Source organism: Drosophila teissieri, chromosome 3L (genome assembly GCF_016746235.2).
Source record: "Drosophila teissieri strain GT53w chromosome 3L, Prin_Dtei_1.1, whole genome shotgun sequence".
NCBI lineage: Eukaryota > Metazoa > Arthropoda > Insecta > Diptera > Drosophilidae > Drosophila > Drosophila teissieri.
The window spans coordinates 3653166-3677296 of record NC_053031.1 but is presented as its reverse complement, the minus strand read 5'-3'; the positions used below and the strand labels follow the sequence as shown (position 1 = coordinate 3677296).

The following is a 24131-nucleotide window of genomic DNA, read 5'->3' as shown; positions in this document are numbered from 1 at the left end:
TGGCTGCACCGCTTGGCAGTACTTTGAACCGCCAGTGGCGCTTGTTAGCGGTGCATCGTTAATGGATCTTCGAGTGTGTGTTTGTTCAAACCGCGCTTTAAACGGGGTTCAAAGTCAAGGGGAAGATTTCCCTAAACTTCGACCTTGAGCCATCCATTTAGCCATCCATCCTGTTTGACGCAGTTAGTTAAAAATAACGAAAAGCTCTATATAATTAGCCACGATTTTTCCTGATTTAAGTGGCGTTCGTTTGAATTCCATCTCAACATTGCAACCTCAATGCCGGCGGCAACATGTTGCTAGTGCCCAGCTGCTAAACCGCGCAACAGGTGAATCGGCAACATCATGCGGAGAAGAAGAAGAAGAGTTTTGTATATTCTACGAAATTTTTACGATTTATGTTCTTAGATAATGAACTAACTCTCTGCAATCGTGCTCCTCCATCGATTAAAAAACTCATTAATGTGCAAAGAGGTTAGTCCTTGCATCTTTGGTGTCATTCGACGGGCAGGGAGAAGGTGGAAAGGCAGAGGTTTGAAACCAGGGGTGTTGAAGCAGGTGCCAGCATTGGCCAAGAAACTGGTTCCGAAATGAACTCAGTTCAGCGAGCGATCGTGCAAAACAAACAGGCAACAACAAGCGCAGGCATACACACACACGCAAGCACACCAACAACCACAACCACAATAACCAGTCGGTGTCAGCCAGTCTGTCTTTGCTTTTGCGTTTGCGTTTGCCTTTGCTTTTGCGTTGCCAGTTGCTCAGTTCGGTTCAGTTTAGTTCAGTTCAGTCTTTATTCGGGCCCAAACGCGTTCGCTTGGCCAGCGCGCTCGTCCATGTCGCTTTCTTCGCCTATCGGTGTGTGCGTGCGCCTGCCTACGTGTGTGCCTGTGCACGCGAGTGTGTTTGTGTGTGTGTGTGTTAACAAAATGTGATTAGCAAAAATACAAAGAAATCAGGCATAGTGGAACAAGGCATTGTGGCTGAAACAACACTCGGCGGTAGTAACAGTCGCCACTAAAAACAATAACAACAACGACCACAAAATATATGTATATTAATAATAGTACACAAAAAACATATCTTTCGAGATATACACGAAATGCGAAAATTTGCATAAAAAGCAATGCGCTGGCGCGGCAACAAAGCGCGGCCGTAAAAAATAAGTAACGCCAACGACAATTCTGAATTCAGAAATTTGTGCTTTATCGGCAGCGGCAGCAACAATTAAATTAATATTGAACTACACCCAAAGTTAACAAAAGTAGCAGCCATAAAAAAATACAACACCACAGCCACAACAACAACAAAAGCGGCAACAACAACAAAAGCGGCAACAGCAACAACCACAAACGTTGTCTACCTTTTTTACCTTTTCAAGTCTGCTTTTTTTTGGTTTGGTTTTGTGTTGCTGCTGCAAGAGCGATTTATTGAGCGATCCGAATCCGAATCGGACTCCGAATCGCACTCCGAATACGACTCCGAATCCACTGCGACCAGTTCCAGTTGCCCGAAGTGATACTGATATGACCAGCTGTCTGCCAGCAGCCGCAGACGCAGATGCAATCCGGTGAGTTTCGCCCATTCACCGTTCAAACTCACCGCATTCAAATTCGTGGAGCGAAAGATACTTTTTGGATTTTGGATTTTTCGTGTAAATGGCATTTAGTGCTCCCTAAACATAATAAAAGCGATAAACCCAATATGAATATGAAATGGTGATTTTTAAAAGTGTAACATTTATCTTATCGTGAATGACTACAGTTTGGGCAAACCAATTTATTTATTAATTATAGGTCTAGGTATAACGTTGTGCTTTTGGTATCTAAACATATGTTAATCAGGCTTAGGCTTTATCGTAGACTTTTTGTAATGAATAAGTTCATAACTCCATACACTGTAGAACAGAGTTAACAGCTTTAAGTAAGATTTTATACCCCAAGATCAAGAGTTATACACTAAACTCAAACGATTTCGCTTCGCAATTTCATTAGATATTTATATAAAAAGTTAACCAGGTAGCGGCTCCAGAAGTTCTCCGATCGCAGGCTCCAATCGCAAAGCCCATTAAAAGTGCCAAAATGTGTGCGCCAGTATTTGTGGGGATATTTGTACACATATATGTACATATGTACGTATGAGTATATTCTTGTTGTTGGGCTAATTCGCGGCAATTTCTTCGTTCGCGGCCTTTTCATTAATAAGTTTCACGCGCCGCTCATTTTTCAACATACTCGCACTCCTGTCCCCGAATCACCTCGTCTGCGGATCGGATTACCGTGTTGATGTTGTCTTTACTTTTCGCAGTCCCCAAATACTTGCCAAGGGGACGGGGACGAGGACGAGGAAGCGGTACGAATAAATTATAATTTTTGCTAATTCGTACATGTAGGTATGTACATGCATAGGTAGTTTCTGGCTTTCAGTGGGGTAGATAACATAATTTACCTGCTGATGCAATACACTTGAATAATTCGCTTGGAACGAAAATGTTCGATTAATGCATTTTGATTTTAAACAAACAATTTATGTTTATTTCGATCTTTCACACACAATCGCACCCAACCTTCACCAATAATTATTGATGACATTTGCAACCCAGTTTTCAAATTGCCTAGATATAAATATAGATATTCAATCAGAGGCATCCCAGTCACCCAACTCCACCAATCCACCACCAGGTAGTCAGAAACCTTTTGGTCGCAGACGCAAAAACGGATTGTGCGATGGCAGTTAGAGGAAAACGAGTTTTCCAGCGACAGCGACTAATACTAGTTATGTATGTTTTGCGACTATCCGACTAGCCAAAAACTCCTTTTTCCCCCGAGGCGCCTTGCAGACTTTGAACCGACGTGTAATTGCAGTCGCAAGTTGCAACTTGCTGGTTGCAGGTTGCAGGTTGCAAGTTGGCAGAGGCTTGTGGCTAGTGGCTAGTGGCGGGCAGACGAGACACTTGACGCTCCTCGGGGCATATTGTATTGGATTGGCCAGGTATGACAATGGAATGCACAAACAAGAACCAAACACTTGCCAAGCACGCAATGCGACTCGGTTGCGGAAAAGCTCGGAATGCTCGCTGGATCAGAATACGTATACGTCCAGTGTGACGGTTATGTGAGCCGGCGGCTGCCCGGTTCGCGGAAACTCCCAACAAGGAGATCCACGAAGGCCGTGCCACTTGGTCGACTGCTGGTCCAGCCCTGGCCAACAGGTAGGGTTACTCATAGCGAGGCATCTCCGCATCTGTGTCGCCATCGCCATCGCCACCGCCAACTGGGAATTGAGTCATTCGCACGCTCTTTTAAAAGCACAGACAGACTTCTGTAAGTCGAACTGCGATCTTGTCACGTTCAAGATCTACAAATTGCGTGCATATCTTTTCCACTCACAATATTCACGAACTTTGCGTCATCGAGTGTTACACATCTTATATAGCTGGATCTTAAAACATTGCCCATTGAGCCGAGCTTAAGCCTAGAAGTCTAATTGTGGTTTTAACAAATGTGGTGGTTTCAAAAACCTATACATTTCGTTGTTTTTAAACGCTTGAAGCTTTAGGTAATTTGCCCAAATGGTAATCGCCATAATTGACCCAAACTGTTGTCCAAGTCCAAGAAGTTCGGCTGTAATGAAAATGCTTAGCGAACTAAGTTATTTAGTGGTTGGGTTTATTCCGTTTCTGAACTCTGCCATTTTGTGGAGCAATGCAAATAGAATCTAAGCGAAGAGTTATGGGGCCCCGAATATTGGCACAGCCTTTGTTTCCACTCTGTCTCCGAAATCTGGAAACCCTGCCCCTCCCCCTGTCTCCTCGGCCCCCTCAGCCACCACTGCGATCTTGGGCCCGGGGCTTCGTGTGTATTAACCTGCCGCACCGGTTTCGGTTTATGTTTTAGCCAACGCCATCATCCATTACTTATACCCAAGCTCGTACCCCTTCTCATACATATGTGTGTTTCTATTTCTCTTTTAATTTTCTCTCGGGCGCTCAAAGTTGCTGCTGCTGCCGCTGTTGCTGCTGCTGCTGCTGCTGCTGCGACTTGTTGCTGCTTCTTTATTTATTTTTTAACCAGTTTTTCTGTTTGTTGTTGGTGCTGCAACCTGAGCGCGAATGAGCCATAAATAACAACAACCACAGCAGCCCAGTCGCTGTCTTCTGTCTTCTGTCCCGATTTCCAGGAAGCAAATGTCTGTCCGTCCGTCCGCTTGTCCGTTTGTCTGCTTGTCCGTTTGGCTGTTCGGCTGTTTGTCCGCCCGTCGAGAGGCCCAAACCCAAACGCAAAGCAACCCGTCCCGTCTGCAATTCGCGTGCAGAGCCGCATTGCCCGCCTGACTGGCCTCTATGGATTATGCAACTCTTGGTTTTGGTTTTTGGTTTTCGGTTTTCAGTTTTCAGTTTTTATTTGAAAATTTAATAACCGAGGCGTTGGCGTTAGCGTCTGCTTCCTTGATGGCGCGACAGCCGCGCGAAATGACTTTTCTGTCAGCTCTTTTTGGTTTTTTTTCTTGGTTTTTTTTTTCTGAAGCGCTCACGGATTTGGCCAGCCAGCAAATTCCCGGTTGATCCGCTAAGTCGCGGATAATCCGTTGCCGGAATTTTGCTCATCTAATCAAAAGACCTGCATTCCACGAAGGTCCAAAGTAGTCGACGGCAAGTTGGCCAAGAATTTACCGGTGCTATCAGCGGAACAGACAAGCGGCCAACTGCAAGTGGGCAAACACAAATAGCGTTTTGCGGGAAACCCCACGGAAAACAGAGCCGAATCATTTTCGCAGAATTTCTGGCCGACCAGCACACGGCGCAGATTCTTGGGTAAACAAACTGGCTTGGGCAATTAATGTGGGCCAATCAGGCACTCAATGCGTATTAGTTGAAGGTTCCATAAAGATATTTGACCCAAATTCGATTGCCATAAAGATACATAGTTCGTTTAGCTAGTAATAATTCGCTTGGATTTCTGATATCACAACTTCTATGGCTACATATAACATGAGAAGTACATTCCATCAGGGGCTGAGCAAGGGCATCTTGGCTGAGAGTATCTTAGATAAACATCGAGGCAGTGCAACAAGTATTTGCTGTCCGCGGAATATCTATATTTATACAACTACTTATATGTGCACTTTCGAGACAATCGAGAATAGAACTGCTCTGGAGCAACAAGTATTTTGACGAAACCTCTATACAAATGCAAATGCCCGGCGATAAGATAAAAAGTGGCTGCCAGAGGCGCCTGAACTTTGGCAATGGGCCAATTCCAAACATGGCAGTGAAAAAATGCACTGACTAAAATAAACAAATACGCCCGACTAATAAAAAAAAATAATTCGTAGGATTTTCTCTATGCATTCCCATGGAGTGTGATTTCTTTAGCAAAACTAAAATATTAAACTGTTAATTAGAGTTCATTTTCACATGGATCTTTATACATGTCACAATATATAACAATATATTTTTGGTCCCATTTTTAGTTGCCGCAGATGAAGAGTTTTGAAGAATACTAATTGGGGAATTCTCCACGATGCACGAACTTTTCAACAAAGTGCTCGCCAAACGCGATCTCTCAAGAGCCGGAGATCTCTTTTCCGTGCCGGATGCGGACATAGTCGACGACATCACGGAGGTGGTAGGTTCCACCACAGCACTTTCCCAAAATCAAAACTGATTTTATGAAATCCCTTCAAGCTTTCCGAGATCAGTCCGATCATCTCGCATGCGGACTATGTGAAGAACAACAATGACCAGAGTGTGGTGGAGATCTGTGTGACAAGGGTGCTGTCTTGCATCCGGGAAACCAAAACTGCAGAGCGGTACTGCGCTGCTCTGGTGGATCTACTGAGGACCTGTCTGCTGTGGAACCTCCAGCCCTCGGGAACCACAAAAGATGAGCCACCCCACGCCAAGATCGCTGCCGATATCATCTCTAGCATTTTTCTGGTAAGACAAGGTTCATTCTTATTATAAATCTATCGCATCTAATGACTATGTTCTATTTTGTTTGGTACTAGAACTATGACAAAAAAGAACTGATGAAAATAGCCCTTCCCGTCGCCGTGCAGTTCCTTCCAAAGGGAAACCGTGAGCTGTCGCGAAACTTGGCCAGTTACTTGTCACTGGCGGCCATCGATCACGCCTGCTTGCTGAGCCCCCATACGGAGTCCGTGATGGACTCCATCCTGACTGGAAACTACGGTCTACTACGAGTGCTTTCGCAGGTGTACGAGGTGGCTCCGGAGGAGGTGACGCCACATGCCCCACTGCTTATGCCCCTGCTGCCACAGTGTGATCCGCAGGAGAGGATGGCGGTGTTCCAGCTGTACCTGCTGATCGTTGCGAAGTCACCAGAGGTCCTGGAATCGTGTGTTCCGCAGCTCTGTGGCTCCCTGCTCGATAGCGACACATCCAGCATAACCATGCAGATTCTGCTAAAGCTTTCCCAGCACTCGCCAAGCCTTCTTGTCGACCATTTCGAGCAATTGCGCCTGGCGGCCAAAACCAACCCTGGAACGATTCCGCTTTGTGCCCAGATTATGACTACCGCTGGAATCGGGAGCAAGGAGACGGCCCAGCAAGCTCTGGACTTTGTGCTGGAGCATCTGCCCACGCAGGCACTCCTGCAACAGGAGGCCACGCGCCTCTGCTCCGCCTATCCGGTGTTGTTCACCGACAAGGTCCTGGCCTGTGTGCGGCAGAAGAACGCAGCGCTCAGCTCGCAACAGGATGTGGGGAATGGCTTGGGCAACAAGACCTCCGGTGGCGTTACCATTGTCAGCTTGAACAGCTCCAGTCTCAGTCCGCCCCTTAAGCCAGGTGAGATCAATTATGATAAACTGAAATATATTCAGTACTAAACCAATCCCTTAAAGCTCCGACTGGCGCACCGTCTGTAAACACAGCAATTGTCCAGCCGGCCAGCGTAGCCAGTGCCACGCCCACACCACCACCCGCCTCCGCCTCGGCGCCTATTGCCAGCTCCACGCCCGTGTCGGCTGCCACGCCCACTCCTCAGCATGCGGGCTACACGCGGCGGGTGAAGCTGGGTGATTCCCGGAGCACAGGTCGTCTGCATCCCGCCAGCAATACGCACCGGAGTGTGACCCGGTTGAATGTGGCCAGTGGCTCCGTGGGAGGACTTCACAAGAGCATGACACGGCTGAGTAACTCGCAGATTAACCAGCAGCCTGGAGGCAGCTCCAATGGCAATGTGGTGGTGCAATCGGGTGCCACTCCGAAGACGCCAACTGGCTTCAGTAATCCGCCCGTGACCCCAGTGCCGCCGTTGAGCAACAACGTGGTCATAACTGGACACAACCGACACGGCATACCTGTGACCTCCGGAGGAGTGACTGTGACCACGTCGCCGTCGAAGGTGCGACCACACTCCCAAGGACCCTCAACGCTGCTCAACTCGAGCACGGTGCTGATGAAGTACAGCACGGATGCACTGAACCAATCCGTGGGCTCGATCTCCATACCACAATCGGCGGCGGTGGCCACTTTGCCATCGACGCAGACACAGAATGCGGTATCCGTCCATCATGCCTCTCCGGCGCTGCCCCAATCCTCTAGCAATGGCCATGCCAAGTCCGTAATGAAACTGCCAGTCAACGGAAATGTGAGATATGTCAAAAAGATGGTGAAGCATATTAACTGATATTGAACCTATTTACAGAGCGAAGTAATCGTTTCGGGACCCACCACCAATGTGGCACCTCGCCGAAGCGATAATACCAGCAGGACCCTATTGAACGCCAACAGTGTCATGGACCAGCGGATGAGCACCTTTGAGCCATACCAGATTATGCGCGATCCTGTCCAGCAATTCTGCGAGAAGAACTTCAATTCGATCAAGTCCTACATGGACGACGTGTCGCAGCATCTGCCGCCGCCCACACGTTGCAGCATTGAGGGTAAGTCCTTGAATCCTCTCAATCCTTTCCTCAATCTCTAACTCCTTTCCCCGTACATCCCTCACATAAACACACATCCCACCACACGCACACACAAACACATCACACAGTTTCCAATGAATTCGCAGAGCGTCGTACCAAAAAGGTGGCCAAACTGCACTTCGCCTGCCAGATTCGTGGTCCCCACTGCCTCTACTCCAAAACTTGCTTTACGATGCGGACGCGGAACCCCAAGACCTGGATACATATGATGTTCCTGGACTTTCAAGTGCGGCATTTCGTGAGTGCTCTCAACTTTTAACCTGAAAAACATCCTTTTAATTTTGTAATATTTTGTCATATTTAGGTGAAGGAGAAGTGCGTGCTGAGCACGCGGGAGTCGGGCATCAGCAATCTCAAGAACATTTGGCAGATACTCAAGTGCGAGAACCGCAGCTTCACCGAGCTGGTTACCAGCCAGTTTCCACAGGTCAAGGTGGGTCAATTGCTCTTAAAAATACCACTGGCTATTGTATTAGCTAGTTGGACCAATCCATAATACAATGGAATTCTTAATTTTGAAATTTTTCAGGACCGCGAGATCCTGGTGAACGAGCTGCGCCACTCGGGCTTTCTGGATGTGTTCGAGGTGTCCAAGACAGACAAGTCCAACCCGAACTGCAATGAGTTGGAGTACCAGTGGGGCTGCTTCCTCTGCAATCATCCGGACAAGGCGGTGGGCTTCCTCAATGGCAGCAATCAGCCCATGATCGAGGGTCAGCTGAAGGAGAAGAAGGGCAAGTGGCGACTATTCAGGCGGTGGCGAACGCGCTACTTCACTTTGTCCGGAGCGCACTTGTCCTGCAAAGGATCTGTGAGTATAACCAGGACATACTTAATCTTAAAGCTTACTAAATCATCAACTATTCCAGAGCGGAGGTGAGAGCATCGATGTGAATCAGATACGATCGGTAAAGGTATCTCGTGGTGCGCGTAACATACCCAAGGCCTTCGAGATCTTCACCGCCGACCAGACATTAATACTCAAGCCCAAGGACGGCAAGAATGCCGAGGAGTGGGTGCAGTGCCTCAGCATCGTGGTGGCCCACTCGCAGGCCCGAGATAATCCCACGGCCAAGACGAACAGCTTGCCCGCCCGCAGCATGGGCAGCAGCAAGCCCACCTTCTAGGATTCTAGGATGCGATGCCATCCCAATACCCCATGTGAGATTATTTGTAAATGTAAAGACAGAGCAACGGCAACACACAAAAGACAAAAACAGACAAAGGATCGGCGAGCAAAGGACTCTCCCGTCTATATACATATGCATATTGCAATATATCATTCTATACATATATATATGATATATACCTTGGGCCAATGTCCATAGACTTATCTAGCGTGTACTTACCATTTCAAGGGATTTCAAAAATTTTGCGAAATTGTTTTTATCATTTATAGTTGATTTTTATACATATGTATTTAGTTTATGCTTATTTATTGTACGTGTATTAAACAAACAGCTTGCTTTCGCAATCGAATGCTTCAGTTATTTTCAGTACACGGGGTCTGACTTTAACCAAACCCGTTTTCAATCTCCAACCAATGACTGAATGGCGAATTGTAGCTGCAATCATAATTTTGGCAATGCGGCAAGGAATTTATCGTTTTGAGGTGTACCATATCTCAAAGGATATTTGAGGCGATTTCTCATAAGCAATTGTTCGCTTTCTAAATCAAGCTAAACTTATATTTATTCTGTTGCGCTATATCATCTCAATTGGTGTGGCATTAAGGAGCGTTTTAGTTTGAAGTGATACTCAACAAAGTTAACTCTAGAACAAATTTGGTTCTAAAAATTTTCATAATACTTGGATCCGAATACTTGGTAACCCATGGGCTTGAGAAATATATTTTCAGACGAAAAGTATGCAGCATTGAAGGTGTAAATGCTGTAGGGTATGCTACGAGTATATTAGCTAAATGCAAAACCAACTCAAATGGAATTCTAGAGCACTTGTACAGTGGCTTTCAAAAGTCTAGCTGCAGTGTGGAATGGAATGAGTACTTTTATATATTATTTGGACGTGGTTAAAACATTTAGAGCCGCAATCGATGCCTTTCAAAATTGGACGCAAACATTTGTAACTAACTACGTAAAAGTAAACAACGCTCAAGATCTAATAGTTAACTAGACAATTAACAACAATTTTTGACACAATTCAAGGCGTGGCCACGTCGCCGTTGGCATTGTGATCCGTTTCGTTTGATTCAAGCAGCTGCGTCCAGTTGGCATTCGTCCTGACCATCTCGATGTCCTGGCGCAGTTGCTGGAGCGGAGCATGCAACTCCGTGGGCAACGCATCGTCCAGGACGCGGGAGACGTGCTCCAGCTGATTGGCATAGATCCTAAGGCGTTCCACATTGTTGTTATCCTGATGAGGTGATTGGACCTGAAAAATGTACTACTTTGAATTACTTGAAATGAGGTACAGACTATGTAGACTCACCTGACTAACATTGGCTTTATCGAGGTATCCACGGACCCGTGGATCTTTCAGCTGCCCACCCACCTGCCACATTTTGAGCAGATTTAGAATTCCGAGGACATCGCCCTGGTCGGAATCCTGGTTGGGAGAGAGCAGGCGCATGGGCGGGAACTCGGTGGTGGGCGACAGCTTCTTGTAGCTGCTGCAGAGTGTGCTCAGTGTGCAGATGTCCTCGTTGAGGCGCTGGTCAGGATTAGTCAGGATGGATGATATGCAGTTGTGGAGAAGCAGCAGCGTGGTGGTTACATGGCAATTAGTTTGTGTTCTCATTTTAAACGAAATAGTGCACTTTTAAACTTGATCTGGGACTGGCGTACCATCGAGATGTCGTTTGTTTGATGATTGTTCGATGATTCAGGTGATGATGAAATAAGGCGAAAGAAATTATATCGGAAGTTCGTTCAATAGCTACGACTACGGCACAACTCAAAGATGTCAATAAGCCAAGTAATTTATTCAAAATTAGAACTACAACTAAACTAAATCAATCAAATAAAATAAGATCGCGAACGAGATTGGTATACAAAATATGAGAGTATATATCTGACGATAAACGATAACGGATATATAGAAATGTCTTCGAAGGATGCGCAACAGAAAAGTCCACAAAATGCTCAGCGGCAATCAAGTCTTAAAACCTTACGTCGATCTCGTTGCGATGCCGCTGCATTTCGGCCTTGGCGCCACTCAGGTCGCTGCCCTTGATCATCAGCTCCTGGGTGGCATCCATGAGTTCGTCCTGCAGCTTCAGGTTAACGTCCTCCAAGTCTTTTAGTTTCTCCAGCATGTCCTCCTTGTGCTGTTGCAGTTTGTTCCTGAAACACAGAATTTATTGTTGAGTTTCTATTAGAAAAATGTATCGGCTAAATCTAAAACTCACTTATCAACTATCAATTGCTGTATGCAGTTGTCGTTGTCCAGCTGAACCAGTCGCAGGACCTTGAGCAATTTGGTCACCAGGGTATCCACTTCGATCACCTGGTCCACCACAGCCTGGGCGGTGCTGTACTCCATTAGCGAGGGCAACTCCGTCAGCTCCGCCAGTGAGTCATGGCAACTCAGCTCCTCCGTGTTGCATTGATCGCGAGGACTGGAATGAGAGTTATATAAGCAACAAATTGGATAAAGTAACATCCAGTGTAACCTACTTCATGGGCATGCCGTTGATCTTGTGCATGTGCAGCTCCATTTGCTGGCGATTGGTGATGGCCTGGGATAATTGCTGCAGGGAGTCATCCCCACCGGCGCCTCCGTTAATATTGTTTGCATGGCTACATTGACTAATCAATTCCGTGGGCAGCTCTATTTGGGAGATCATCCCCGTGCAGGAGGAGACCATGTTGTGCGAATGCGAGTCAGGGTGTACCACATCCTCCAACACGTTGTCCATCATCAGCAGGCAGGGTTCCGTCTCAGAGTCCAGCATCTCCGTTGAATCGGAATCATCTACAGATTAAAGTTAGAATATTATTATTTGAAGCTCTTGGAAGGGTATGTTAACAAATACCTCCATTTCCCTGAGGCTCATAACCCTGAGTTCCTGCGGTAACCGCTTGAACTGATCCCAATCCGACTCCATTCTTTTTTCCCGCCTGTCGAAGAGACAAGCGCTTTCCGGAATGGGTGGTGGCTTGACGAATGGCACCGATGACAGCGGCGATGAAGGACTGATTGCGCTGCGGGGATAAGGAACCATCGCTGGCCAGGACCAGAGTGTGTATGGCATCGCCACTAGCTGCAGGACAAATGGGCAGATCCAGGCCATTGGGCCGTTGTCCGTTTTGAACGTGCTCCGACTCAGCTTGGAACCGAATGTCCTGTGAAGGTAAAGGGAATTACATAGGAATCAAATAGCTTACGGTGTTCAGAAAATACAAACTCACCTCCAAGTCCTGCTCGGAAATACTGTAGGAGTAGACGAGCTGTTCCACTAGACCATCCAAACGGGAGTGCAGTCCCGAGAGGGCAGTGGATGCTCCAGCCACAGAGGCATTCTGCTGGTGGATGAGCTCCCTCGACTTGTTCTCCAAGGCAGTGAACTTGGTCTGAAGCAGACGGTTCTCCTGGCGCCTCTGCTCATTGAGTCGCACTAGATGTCTGCACTCATCCCGCAGCACCTTCGCCTCCTCCTCGCGATTGGCCAACTGCGATTTCACGGCTTGATAGTCCGCTTCCAGATCCCGCAGGGCATCGCACTGAGCTGCCTTCTCGTGCTGCAGGAAGTCCTGTAATTCACTGGATTCCTGTTCGATGGCGGCCTTCTCTTGCAGCAGCAACTGTTGCGTGGCCAAGGATCTCCGCATCTCCAGCTGCAGAGCACGACACATGGCCCTCAGCTGGCCAATTTCCTGCTGGCGCTCGAAAAGCTCATGGCCACTGATTTGTATCTGGGACTCGAGCATAAGTAGACTGTCGTGACCACTGCCATCACCACTGTCCTCCGACGTGGGTGTTCCCGCACTGGCGCTGACCACTCGCGCCAGCTCCAGCATACCCATCACCCGCTCGGTGTTCAAGTGCAGCTCCTGCTGCATGGCCAGCTTCTCCTCCCGCTCCCGCTGCAGTTTTCCACTGAGTTGGCGCACCTCCTGACGCAGTTGCTCCAGCTCGAATTCCCTTTGGTCTGGCTCCGCTTGGGTGCTTTGATTCCGCTGTTCGACGGCGTCCAGGGCACGTGTTTGCAGTAGTCCGCCGCCCAGGACTTGCTCCAAGTCCTCACTGGTCAGTGCCGTTTGCACTGCAGTCTCGTGATAGATTCGCGTCCTGGGCGTTGCCGGCTGTGGCCTCCTTAGGGAATTGACCTTTGAGGTGGCAGGAGCCAAGCTTCTACGACTCGTAGGAATCACCATTACCGAGGAAGTCATGCGGGCATCCACGACAGCTGCACGACTAATGGAGTTGCTCCTCGATAGTCGACCGGCAGTCAGGTCCTCCACGGACTGCTGTTTCCGGCGTCGTAGTAGTGTTCCGCCGGGTGCAGGACTTCCGCGCATTCGATTTGCCGTCACTTCCGGAGTCACTGACATTCCGCGGCGAGCTGCTCCTCGATTCGCCGGCCAGCGACCATCGTCGGAGGGGGTGCCCGGTGTCCTGGCTCGACTCAGCGATGGAGTTCTCTGCACCTGGGTGAGCCGTTGGACGGACTGCGCCCGATTCAGGGCATTGGGCAGCGTATCCGGTTTCTGCGGACGCGCCAGGCGGGACGAAGTGGGTGTGGGTGTGGCCGTGGCACTGGGCACTCGAAATGAGGAGGTCGAAAGGCGCGTCTTGTCCCTGTGAGTTGAGGGTGTGCCAGGCGTTCCTGGTGCTGCACAGTTTCTGGGCAGGCTCTCCGCTCTCTTCAGGTTGGCCACCCTGCCACGCAATTGATCCTTGGCAGGAGTGCCCGTTGCCTCCGGCTCAAACATCGCCACTTTCTTCTTCACCGAACCCGTTCTCCGCGGAGGCGAAGTCTTTTCACTGCCCGTTTCACTGGGAGTGTGGGCCACCGTGCTCACCTTCAGTTCGCAGCTGTCGTAGATCTCCTCCAGACCATTGCTACTGGTGTAGCCCCCGCTGGTGCTGCTCAGGCCACGTTGCAAGGTGACTCTCGAATGGCAGCAACTGGCTACATCCAAGCCACTGTCGCTGCCATCGCAATTGCCCGGGGTGACAACAGATTCAGTCAGTTCCAAGCTGGTCATTCCCACAACCAGTTGCTGCTCCTCCAGGCAAACGGTTGGCTGCTGTTCCTCCGATCTCGAATCCATCTCAAAGAGAGTGGCGGACATGGCCGGCCACTAGTCGCCTGTGCACGAAATAAAGGAGAAATTGAGAGATTGTTAGTCAGAGCACTGAGAAAAATAAAACATTATAAGCATTTCTTCTAGCTTATTATATTTGAATAAGTCTGAACAGTTTTTGCAGCATAGACTCAAAGATTATAGATCATTAGTTTTTCACGGTGCAGTGATTCACTTAAGATGACCCACATTTGGGGACGCGTATTTTTGGGATGCTGGCATTTCGGACCGATCCCCATTTTCCCGCTCCCATTCTCTCGGCATGCGACACAAACAAGTTGCATGCCACCGACCTTTTTCCGAAATGCAAAAATAGGATTTGCGAGTACAATTCATTTTTTCGGTCAAGTTGCCCGGCACGCAACCCAAAACAGATGGACGATGGACGACGGACGATGGATGACGGACGGTGGACGATGGACGGGTGGATGTGGTTGCATCGTGACCAGGACGAAACGTTTGGCCCCCAGGCTATGATTGACTTGAACTAGTTTCCGAGGAGAGTGACATGGCACGAAATGTGCACCTGCCGACATTACAACGAAGTGGGCCATCAACTGGGTCTGTTCGTAAATAAATTATGAGGAGCATTGTCTCGTGGGGTCGTCATCGTCGAAATATCTGAGCTTGCCACCACACACTTAGACATTTGTGGGCCTGTGTGTGGCACGTTGACCCAACTGACAGACGGCTGTGGGCCATCATTGCGGAACTTTCCAAACTCGCATCCAATTTGGCATGGCACATTGCTGTGCCAGAAATCCGCTTCGCAATTCGCACTTTATCACACATCCATCATCATTCTAGTTGAGTCACATTAAGATTCATACGAGACCAGGTCAGAGGTGTTGGCGTTTATTGAAAAGTGCTTTTTAATTTGGAAGGTGTAAATGGTGCTAAGTAAATGTGTATATTCAAGGTATGTATTTTCGGATCTTGACTTTGGTAAACATGTTTTTACACACTCTTCATCACTGTATCACCAAGTTTTGTAAGGGTATTTCTGGTTCACCACCTAGGCAATGAAGTTGCTATATATTTCCCGCTTGTTTGGCTTTGCATTACAGTCCCAGTTAGACACACGTCATTAGCGTCATGTTTGTTATGCGATCTCCCAGAGATTTTGGGCAAATTTTTAGATGATTTCATCACGCAGGTGAGGTTACTGCGAAGGGAGATCTTAATGAAGTTGCTCCAGTTTTCAGCAAATTGGAAATTTATTTGAAGCGAGTTACAGTAAATTGCTGGCCAGACCCAGACTTGGCCAATTGCCAACCGGTTTGGCAGGAATGCCCTTCATGCTCTTTTCCTCTACCAGCATTTTTTTCAATTTTCAATTTTCTCCAACCAGAATGCCAGATCCTGCAAACGACCTTGTTTACGATATGTTAAAGGCTGTCTCAAGTCGTGCCCGCCACTCGGTCGATGCTCGAGTTGACTTTAAAGAGACGTTGCAGCCGGCTTGGCTCGTTTTCCCATCATCCCATCATCCCATCTTCCCATCTAGACATCCAGATATTCAGCCATTCAGACATCCAGACAAGACAGCCACCTAATGAAGACCACTCGAAAGCGCTGATGGGGAAGACTTCAAGCGCCTCCTCACTGGCCCCCCAGTTGGGTGCTAAAAAAACCAAGGCAAGGCGAAGCCATAAACAGCCACATGTCCACACAAAGATACACACACACAAACACAGAGTATCTACTGCATACACACTGAGGTAGTGAAATAGAAGGGAAAGGACGGCAAGTCGGGATTGGGATTGCATATGGGAACGGGAATGAAGTTGTCGCCGCTAATCCACGAATCGATCGAAATGCCATGGCCCTGGCAGTGAAAGATGCAAGTCTGCCGAGAGGCCGGAAAAAACTAGTTTCGCATCCGAGGCTGAGGTCTTATCGAAGTCGAAGTCGATGTCGCGACTCTGTCACTCTTTCGATGGCGAGGCACATGGCGGAATTGGTTGAATAAACCGGAACAGACGCTGCATAAATGCACTGTGAGAAAACTGTTAGCATAAAAAACTATTACCATATACCAAAATTAGGGCAAGTCAATATTTTATCTAAATCTGTAATGACTGTAATACATGAGAAAGTCGACGAACTCGATTAGTGTATCTTAATAACCTTTATGGTACAGGATTTAATTTATTTATATTTGCTGCATCCATTATAAGCTTTACTTCAGACCGATAAGAATATGATATAAAATATACATAAATCTTCTGTGTTGTGTGAATAAAGGATCACACAGTTTCTAGCAGAGAAATACTCTTTTTTCTCGGGATATCGTTGCAGAATGCAACAATGTTTTGGCGAATAATAGTTCAAGGCGAAAGCAATATAAATACATGGGAGCCCACGCTCGTTGAGCGCGGTGAATAGAAACCCTTGAGGGCGATTTCGTCACGGCACATTAACTCCAATCAATGGGCAGAGTGGGTATTCCCCTTTCGAAGTGGATGGTGGGGGTCCACTAATTCGATTAAGGCGCTTGGCAGAGCAAGAATATGTAGCCCGGGCCCGGGCACCGACTCGACGACGTCGCAATGTCGCCGGCTTTGCCAAGTTAATTGCACTTAGCCGTGTTGTGCGGCTGGGAAATGGAAAACGGGCAAAATGGGGAAAAGTTGCAAGAGATGCAAGTGCCACAAGTGCTGCGCTTAACGCTTCGCTCGGCATTAATTGCAACGTTTGATGTCTCTGATGCGTCTGCTGGTGACTGTCAACGGTCACACACCAATCTCGCCATATCGCAGACATCTTCCATTCATCTCGAATTAGCATCCATTCATTGAACACAAGGAGGAGGCCTCGTCTCAACGATTTCGCGGGATTAACAACCCACTCATGGATGAGAGTTTGGGATCGTTAAGATAAGCTGGCTTAAGAAAAGTGCAGCAGGTACTTTCGCTTTTTCCTATCGCAATTCCCAGTTGGACTGTAGTGAATCCAGAATTCTTACTTTTATTTCCCTTTAAATGTGATCCGATCTGCTGATCTGCAGAATTCAAGGGGTTATCGCATCGGCGACCGTGGTCAAGCTATTTCCTGGGAACCACTCGCATAAATTTCTCCTCCCATTGCATTTCGTCTGTTGTGGCAGTTGCATTGAAAACAATTTACTTCCCCAGACATGCAGCGAGTATCTACAGCAATTTATTTATTTTTTATGTCGCAGATTGGAACTGGGGGGATTAGCGGAACCCCTTCTGGAACTGGTATCCCAGTTACTCGCTTCTCGAGGCAATCAATTGATGGGGCTTCCCTTTGGCTGTGAGTTAGTACTGGCGATTGGTTAATTGATATGGAAACGGGTGCTATGGCTTAACCGTGTTCTAACTTCAAAACAAGTGGTCGTGCGTGGGTGACTGCCACGCCCCAATGGAGAAGTCCACTCCCCGAAAAGCGTTTTTGTTGTTTGTCAAAACACTTCCTGTGCTGCCAGCGATCCACGAAACTCAAATGAAGTGAAACATTTGTGCCGCGAATTACAATCGAGTCGCCCCCGGTCGGTGCCCCTGCCCCCATCCACACCCACTCCCCCCTTTTAGAGTTGCCGCCCGCATCTGCCGAACAGCCCAACCCCATGCCCCTTCCCCCTGCCCCCCCCCAAAAGCAAACACCATCCTCCCCGCCCCCCCGGTGCAGTTATAATGAGTTGCAGTTGCAGTTGCAAGTTGTGCGCACAGTTTTCGTCTGGGGGACGAACGTCAATTCGAAACTGCGCACACAAAAAAAAGTCTCATATAAATAATGGCTTAAAAACATTAAAAAATAGAATATTTATACGACATAATACAATTTAAAATCTATAACAACTAAACTCTTAAAATCTGGTAAGCAAATGGGAGATGGGGTAGCATACATAGTTTGTACAGAGAATTCCGCTCAGTGCAGCGAGTAGTTTTTATTGGCAGAAGGGGCAGGAGTCATGCCAGTGGGCAGTTGGGGAAGTCGAAGAACTTTCCGACTCTTCCGGGTTCTTGCCCCCCATCCGACTATCTGGCTTCGCCTATATATTATTTTTTTTTTGTTATTTTGGTGTTTTCGTTCTGTGTTGCACCTGCCGACTTATCGCGCATTATGCACACAGAGCGGACCAGAAAATTGTAAGCATGATTTTCTGATTCTTAGCCGATTCCCCTGTCTCGTCTCGACTCTGCGGCTTTTCTTCATTTTTCCTTTTCTTTTGCTTTTTATTATTATTTTTGTTCTTCCAAAACAGTTTCAATTTGTTTTGGGGCTAACTCCCTCCATCTATATGTATGTGTTTGGGGTATCAAAGAAAGAACTAAAACCGAAAAGGGGCGGGGGGCGAGCACAGGGGGCGTGGCTGGGCCTTGTAGCGGTGCCAGCTGGCTGTCACGAACACGGGTTTTGGGGGCTCTTGGGGATCGGGAATATATTGGGTAACGGGGATCGGGGATCGGGAATTCGGCACTAGCCATCAGATATTGGGCAACAATAATACGAGTAGTCGGCGTTGCAGGAAGAATCGGCCGACTGAATCGCTCAACGCTTTTGAAGTTTTCAAGTTTTTGCCTCTGGTGTGTTGTTGTTGTTGTTGATTCAGACGCAGCAATGTTGCTGTTGCTGTTGCTGTTTGGCTGTTTGATGCCGTAAACTATAAACAATTTTTGGCGGCTTCTCAGTCAACAGCAACGGCACGCAAATGTTTCGCTTTGCATTTGCTGGAAAGTTTTTGTCGAAAAGCAGATTGGGCAAGACTGAAAGGTGGGCAGCTCCAAGAGCTTGAAACTACTTCAAATTCTGTTTTTTAGTCTTTACAGAAATGCATTCAAAATTCCTTTAAACTTCCGTGCTGTAAAGAACTTGCAATTTGATTTCGATAAACTAAGTTACAATGTTGTAAAGGTTTATAAGATTATTAAACCTAGGAATAGGCTATCATTATGAATTATTATTAAGACAAGTTCCAAGGAACGTGCAAGTTTCAACTTCTATTTGCGTATGCGAAGGAGTCATGCGATTTATTAGAGGAGTTTCCATATCTACAAACTCTTTTCGCATCTGAGAGAACGCATTAATCATGTGTTCCCGCATTGTCTAAGAATAGTTTTTATTAGCCTGGCAGCGATTGAAATGTATTCCGCCAAGGGAATGGAGTCTTTTGTGACAAATGTGCCGCACTTGATTTGTTTCAGATGTGCGGAACCGTCGAGGGCGGAATATCGCTTGTTGGCCTGGTCCAAATGCGAACCGGAATAGACCGACGGAGACCGGAATGAAATGGTGACTAGTGACTAGTGAGTAGTGAGTAGAGCGCTCTTTGTGAAACTCGCCGGCTTAATTAACAACCCATTGCGTTGGCAATTACGCCAACTACTGAAATTATTTGTCATATGGCGGAGAAAGTCGAGATTGCGGTCTGATCTCCATCGCGCTGTTCGGATACAATATGGCCTATGGCCACTTGGCCACTTGGTTGGTCTCTTAACAGTTTGGGTATCAAAGAAAATGGCTCTTTACGACATGCCATAATACACATAGTTTTCATACCAATGCGAGTAGAAACAATGAGTGCTGTACTTCACGCTCCGCAAAGTTTTTCAGCGGCATGCGCCACACGACACTCCGCTGCCAAAAGGGGTGTAAAAGGGGGGTGGACGGGGGGCGGGGCGGTCTTGACCATTGACCAGCAACGCTTGGAGTTGAGCTTGACTGGAGGCGATCCATAAAACCATAGCCAGAGCCATGAGACCACACCGCAAAAAATGTACAAAATGTCGCTCAAAATGTATGCTTTATCAATGTAATTCTCAGTAATGCAAAACTCCAATCGATATTCTGGCTAAGTAATCACTTTTCCTTTATTTTTAGACTTTTTGGGAGGGAGGTTTGCTATAATCTAGATATGATAACAATATAGTTGTATAACCAACAGTGTCAACTGTAGATAAGCGGCCACATTTTCGATATAAAAGAAAGAATTGTTAATATATTGCTGTGTCATATTTTCATAAGTCATAGTTGCAAAACGTGTATGAAAAATCCATTAGAATATCTATTGATTTTTTCTCGCTGTGCATTCAGCGCCGAAAGCGGCACAGACAAAGCGAATGGAAAGCATCTGGAGACGCCTGAAAGTCTCGCCTGAGAGCCTCGCTCATTGTCAACGTCTCGGTGTCTCAGTGTCTCTAGTGTTTTGGCAAGGTTCCAGTCCAGGCAGGGTTTCCAGAAGCGTTCTCCAGGCCACAGCCCGCTGAAATGGAATAGCAGATTGGCCATTGTCTGGGGAAAGACGAGATGATGAGGCGGCTGCAGCTGGAATTCTGCTCTGTTTGCCCGCGTTTATCGTGTTTCCAAGGGTTGCCAAATCAAAACGAGGCGAATCTGGCCATTCAACTGACCTTGAAAACCACCCAGACATGTGTTCGCTTCTCAGTCCGTTACTGATTATAAACAATGCAAAATTTGGACTAGTTTGAAGGGGGGAGTGTGTTGCGGAGTGTCGCCAAAAACAGGCTCAAATCAAATCAGTGAGCTGCTAAATTTCGCACACTTCAAAAACTTGTTTATCATAAATTAAGGCCATTGTTATTGAGAGACCCGCTAATCGGGCATTTGTTATCGGGGGAAACACATTGAAAATGCAATGTGTTATTATCTGATGGGGGATGGGGCCGCCAAAGTGTTAGGAAGTGCTAAAACTGGAAAGCGCTGATAACTCCTATCGCCAATTGGTGTGTGGGAAAGCGAAATGTGTCACACGATTTATTCGTAGAGTGGAAAGTACAAGAACGGAGGCTTGTTTCTTGAGACTCTTCCACCGGAAACTGCACTAATTGATGCTTAATTAGCGATTTCCTCAGCTCACTCTCCATTACGACATCCCCACTCCCCCGATCCGAGCTGCAAATTGTCGCATTATGGAGTAACGGCTGCCATGTCCGCTGCTCCATCAATCGGGGCTTATGAATATGGTAAACGCTACTTAAGCAGGCCGGAATACACCAGGAAAAATTAGAGCATCTACCAATTATTGATTCAAAGAAATGGGATTGACTAAGCAATCATTGCAACTAATTAGCTGAGACAGGGATTTACTTTTTTCATGTTAGTTTAAAAGTAATTTCGCTTTGGATCCATATAACTACTGAACACCACACTTTTTAGGCAAAAAGTGCACCTAATCGTTTTTTGCCACATTTTGCTGTGTATCTTTAATGCAAAAACGTCATGCTGGCCTCCATTTTGCAGCATAACTTTTTGCAGTGTGTCAGGTTGTGACTGTTTCACTGACTGACTGACTGAGTGACGGACTGGCATTAAATTGCACTCTTCCTGATTGCTTCGTCGCTTCAAAATCGATTATCGCCGAAGTCATGCAACTGAAATTATATTCACCGCTTGCCACATGCATATATATGTACATATGTACATATACGCTTTACATACAAAGTTAACGCTGCATAATGAAACGGGCGACGTGGCTAGGATACAAAATCCGGAAGCCCCTCGGTCCGGCGGTCCTGACCTTTTTAATTTCAGCTAAAAACCAAAGCCACACGACGCCAAGACATGGGGCAAAAAACCTCTGACCCACCACAACCACCCCCTCGCCCACTCACAACGATGTGGCTTCAACTTAAGACGCAGCTCATATTCGATAACCACTTTCTACCCGCCAATGAGCTACAGTGGAGATAAAGTAAGCTGAACCTTTATCCTGATACAGTTAAAGTGGTATTACATAACCAAAACATCGTTTTTTGCCACATTTTGCTGTGTATCTTTAATGCAAAAACGTCATGCTGGCCTCCATTTTGCAGCATAACTTTTTGCAGTGTGTCAGGTTGTGACTGTTTCACTGACTGACTGACTGAGTGACGGACTGGCATTAAATTGCACTCTTCCTGATTGCTTCGTCGCTTCAAAATCGATTATCGCCGAAGTCATGCAACTGAAATTATATTCACCGCTTGCCACATGCATATATATGTACATATGTACATATACGCTTTACATACAAAGTTAACGCTGCATAATGAAACGGGCGACGTGGCTAGGATACAAAATCCGGAAGCCCCTCGGTCCGGCGGTCCTGACCTTTTTAATTTCAGCTAAAAACCAAAGCCACACGACGCCAAGACATGGGGCAAAAAACCTCTGACCCACCACAACCACCCCCGCGCCCACTCACAACGATGTGGCTTCAACTTAAGACGCAGCTCATATTCGATAACCACTTTCTACCCGCCAATGAGCTACAGTGGAGATAAAGTAAGCTGAACCTTTATCCTGATACAGTTAAAGTGGTATTACATAACCAAAACATTTATTTTCTCAGTAAACGGTTTAATACTATTAAACTATTTAAATGCGGTGTAAAAACTATAACATTTCCTAGTGTGACCTCATTGCCGTTTCACAATTTTTCCAATTTCAATATACGCGAATATAAAAAGGACATTAAGACATATTAAATAGATGTTGCAAATTTTAATTTTAAGATTAAACTGGCATTAACTAACAGTTGGTATTTGGAAAACTTCGCAAGACCTAGTGAAAGGAAATCCTAATAACTTGTGCTCAAAGCAGTATTCTCCCAGAATGTTCTACTTAAGGGTGTTCCACTGTGGCTACTCACCCACGGAGCTGGAGTTGAAGGAGCAAAACTGTGCCAGCGGTTGAGGCTGCTGGAGTTTTGTTCGTTGATTCGCTCGTTTGCTGTTTTGTTTGTTTGTTTGTCGGATTGTTGCTGTGTTTGCTGTGTTCGCTGCTCAGTTGTTGTTCCTTTGGTGGGCGACGATGGAAATGTCAGAGGGTCGCGGTATTACGACCTCCCAGGGCATTCTCTTTTCGATTGTATTTTGTTTATTTTGTTGTTGTTGCTATTTTTTGTTTTGCCTGATAATTCTATTATTGCTCTCGCTCTCTTGGGGGGAGTGCAAAATAATGGATGGCAATTCGCGGACGGAAATTTTGCGAATTTAGCGAGTCGCTTCAATTTTGTGCAAATTGAATGCACAAACACTGAGAAATGGGGAGAAATGATAAACTCCGTTCTTCTTCCTCCTCTCTCCTCTCTCCCACACACACACACACACACGTGCACGCGCGAAATTTCGTGACAGCTGCAGCTGGAGAAGAAGAGCACGAATGATCGCTCAAGGACTCGAAATCGTCCTGCTGTTTCCTCTCTCGCTCTTTCTCTTGTTCACTGCCTTTTGTTGTTTCGTTTACCTAACACAACGCTTTATTTGTATTGCCAGGACTCACTCACACACGCGCACGTACACCAACACTAGCGCACTGCAGCTGAGCTCAAAGGAAAAATCGATGATGAATCTGCGAATTAAAAGTTAATAGCGCACATCGATTCATTTCCCGCAAAAGCCAGTCGCTTTAATTTAGTTTTTCAGCCTTGTTTTTGCTGACTGGATAGGAAAACGACAGCAAGGCTTCGTTGAAAAACCCGTTCGGCGCGCAGGAAAGTCGGAAAAACGAAAATCGAAGAGCGGCTTGGTAACAAAACGCGCCCACTCGCCGAAAACAACAAGTTTAAATATTAATTTAATCGATTTATATTTACGAAATCATAATATATATCGCAATTACTTCATGCGGGCGTACAGAAACACACTATCACATCGAATTTATTTTCGGTTGGTTTATAAAAATTGTTTTAATGCCGCAACTCCGTAGGCATTAAAGAAATATCGATGTTTCTTTAATAATATTTTTTAATTGGTAACCGAAAAAACAGCGCGCGCTGCTGCGCTCTCTCGAAAAATTACAGAGAAAATGCGGTGCGGGTTGCTTATATAGATTTTGAAAGTATTAGAGAAACCGAATGAAGGTAATGCAAAAATACCAAAGCCGGGAATTCCCGCTCTCCCAAGCTGTTAACCGCCTGTCATATCTCACTGTTAGTTCCAT

The 24131-nt window shown here is 46.6% G+C and overlaps 2 protein-coding genes across 3 annotated transcripts; one reads left to right on the top strand and one right to left on the bottom strand.

Annotated features, from left to right (window-relative positions):
* Positions 1 to 808: 808 nt before the first annotated feature.
* On the top strand, positions 809 to 9346 carry LOC122616543 (protein melted). 2 transcript variants are annotated; one of them, XM_043792030.1, is made up of 10 exons: positions 809 to 1570; positions 5473 to 5627; positions 5687 to 5938; positions 6010 to 6811; positions 6868 to 7616; positions 7674 to 7911; positions 8040 to 8191; positions 8258 to 8386; positions 8483 to 8764; positions 8823 to 9346. In XM_043792030.1, the coding sequence occupies exons 2-10, from the start codon at positions 5523 to 5525 to the stop codon at positions 9078 to 9080; spliced, it is 2967 nt and encodes a 988-aa protein (XP_043647965.1). In that variant the 5' UTR covers positions 809 to 1570; positions 5473 to 5522; the 3' UTR covers positions 9081 to 9346. The 2 variants fall into 2 exon arrangements, with proteins under 2 accessions (XP_043647965.1, XP_043647964.1); XM_043792029.1 differs by having other exon boundaries at positions 8022 to 8191; positions 8823 to 9345.
* A 67-nt stretch (positions 9347 to 9413) lies between these two features.
* Positions 9414 to 23966, bottom strand: LOC122616542. The gene is made up of 8 exons (XM_043792028.1): positions 22840 to 23966; positions 12324 to 14227; positions 11948 to 12257; positions 11589 to 11886; positions 11321 to 11530; positions 11084 to 11255; positions 10402 to 10623; positions 9414 to 10344 (listed from the first exon to the last, which is right to left on the bottom strand). The coding sequence occupies exons 2-8, from the start codon at positions 14208 to 14210 to the stop codon at positions 10114 to 10116; spliced, it is 3330 nt and encodes a 1109-aa protein (XP_043647963.1). The 5' UTR covers positions 14211 to 14227; positions 22840 to 23966; the 3' UTR covers positions 9414 to 10113.
* Between the last annotated feature and the right edge of the window lie 165 nt (positions 23967 to 24131).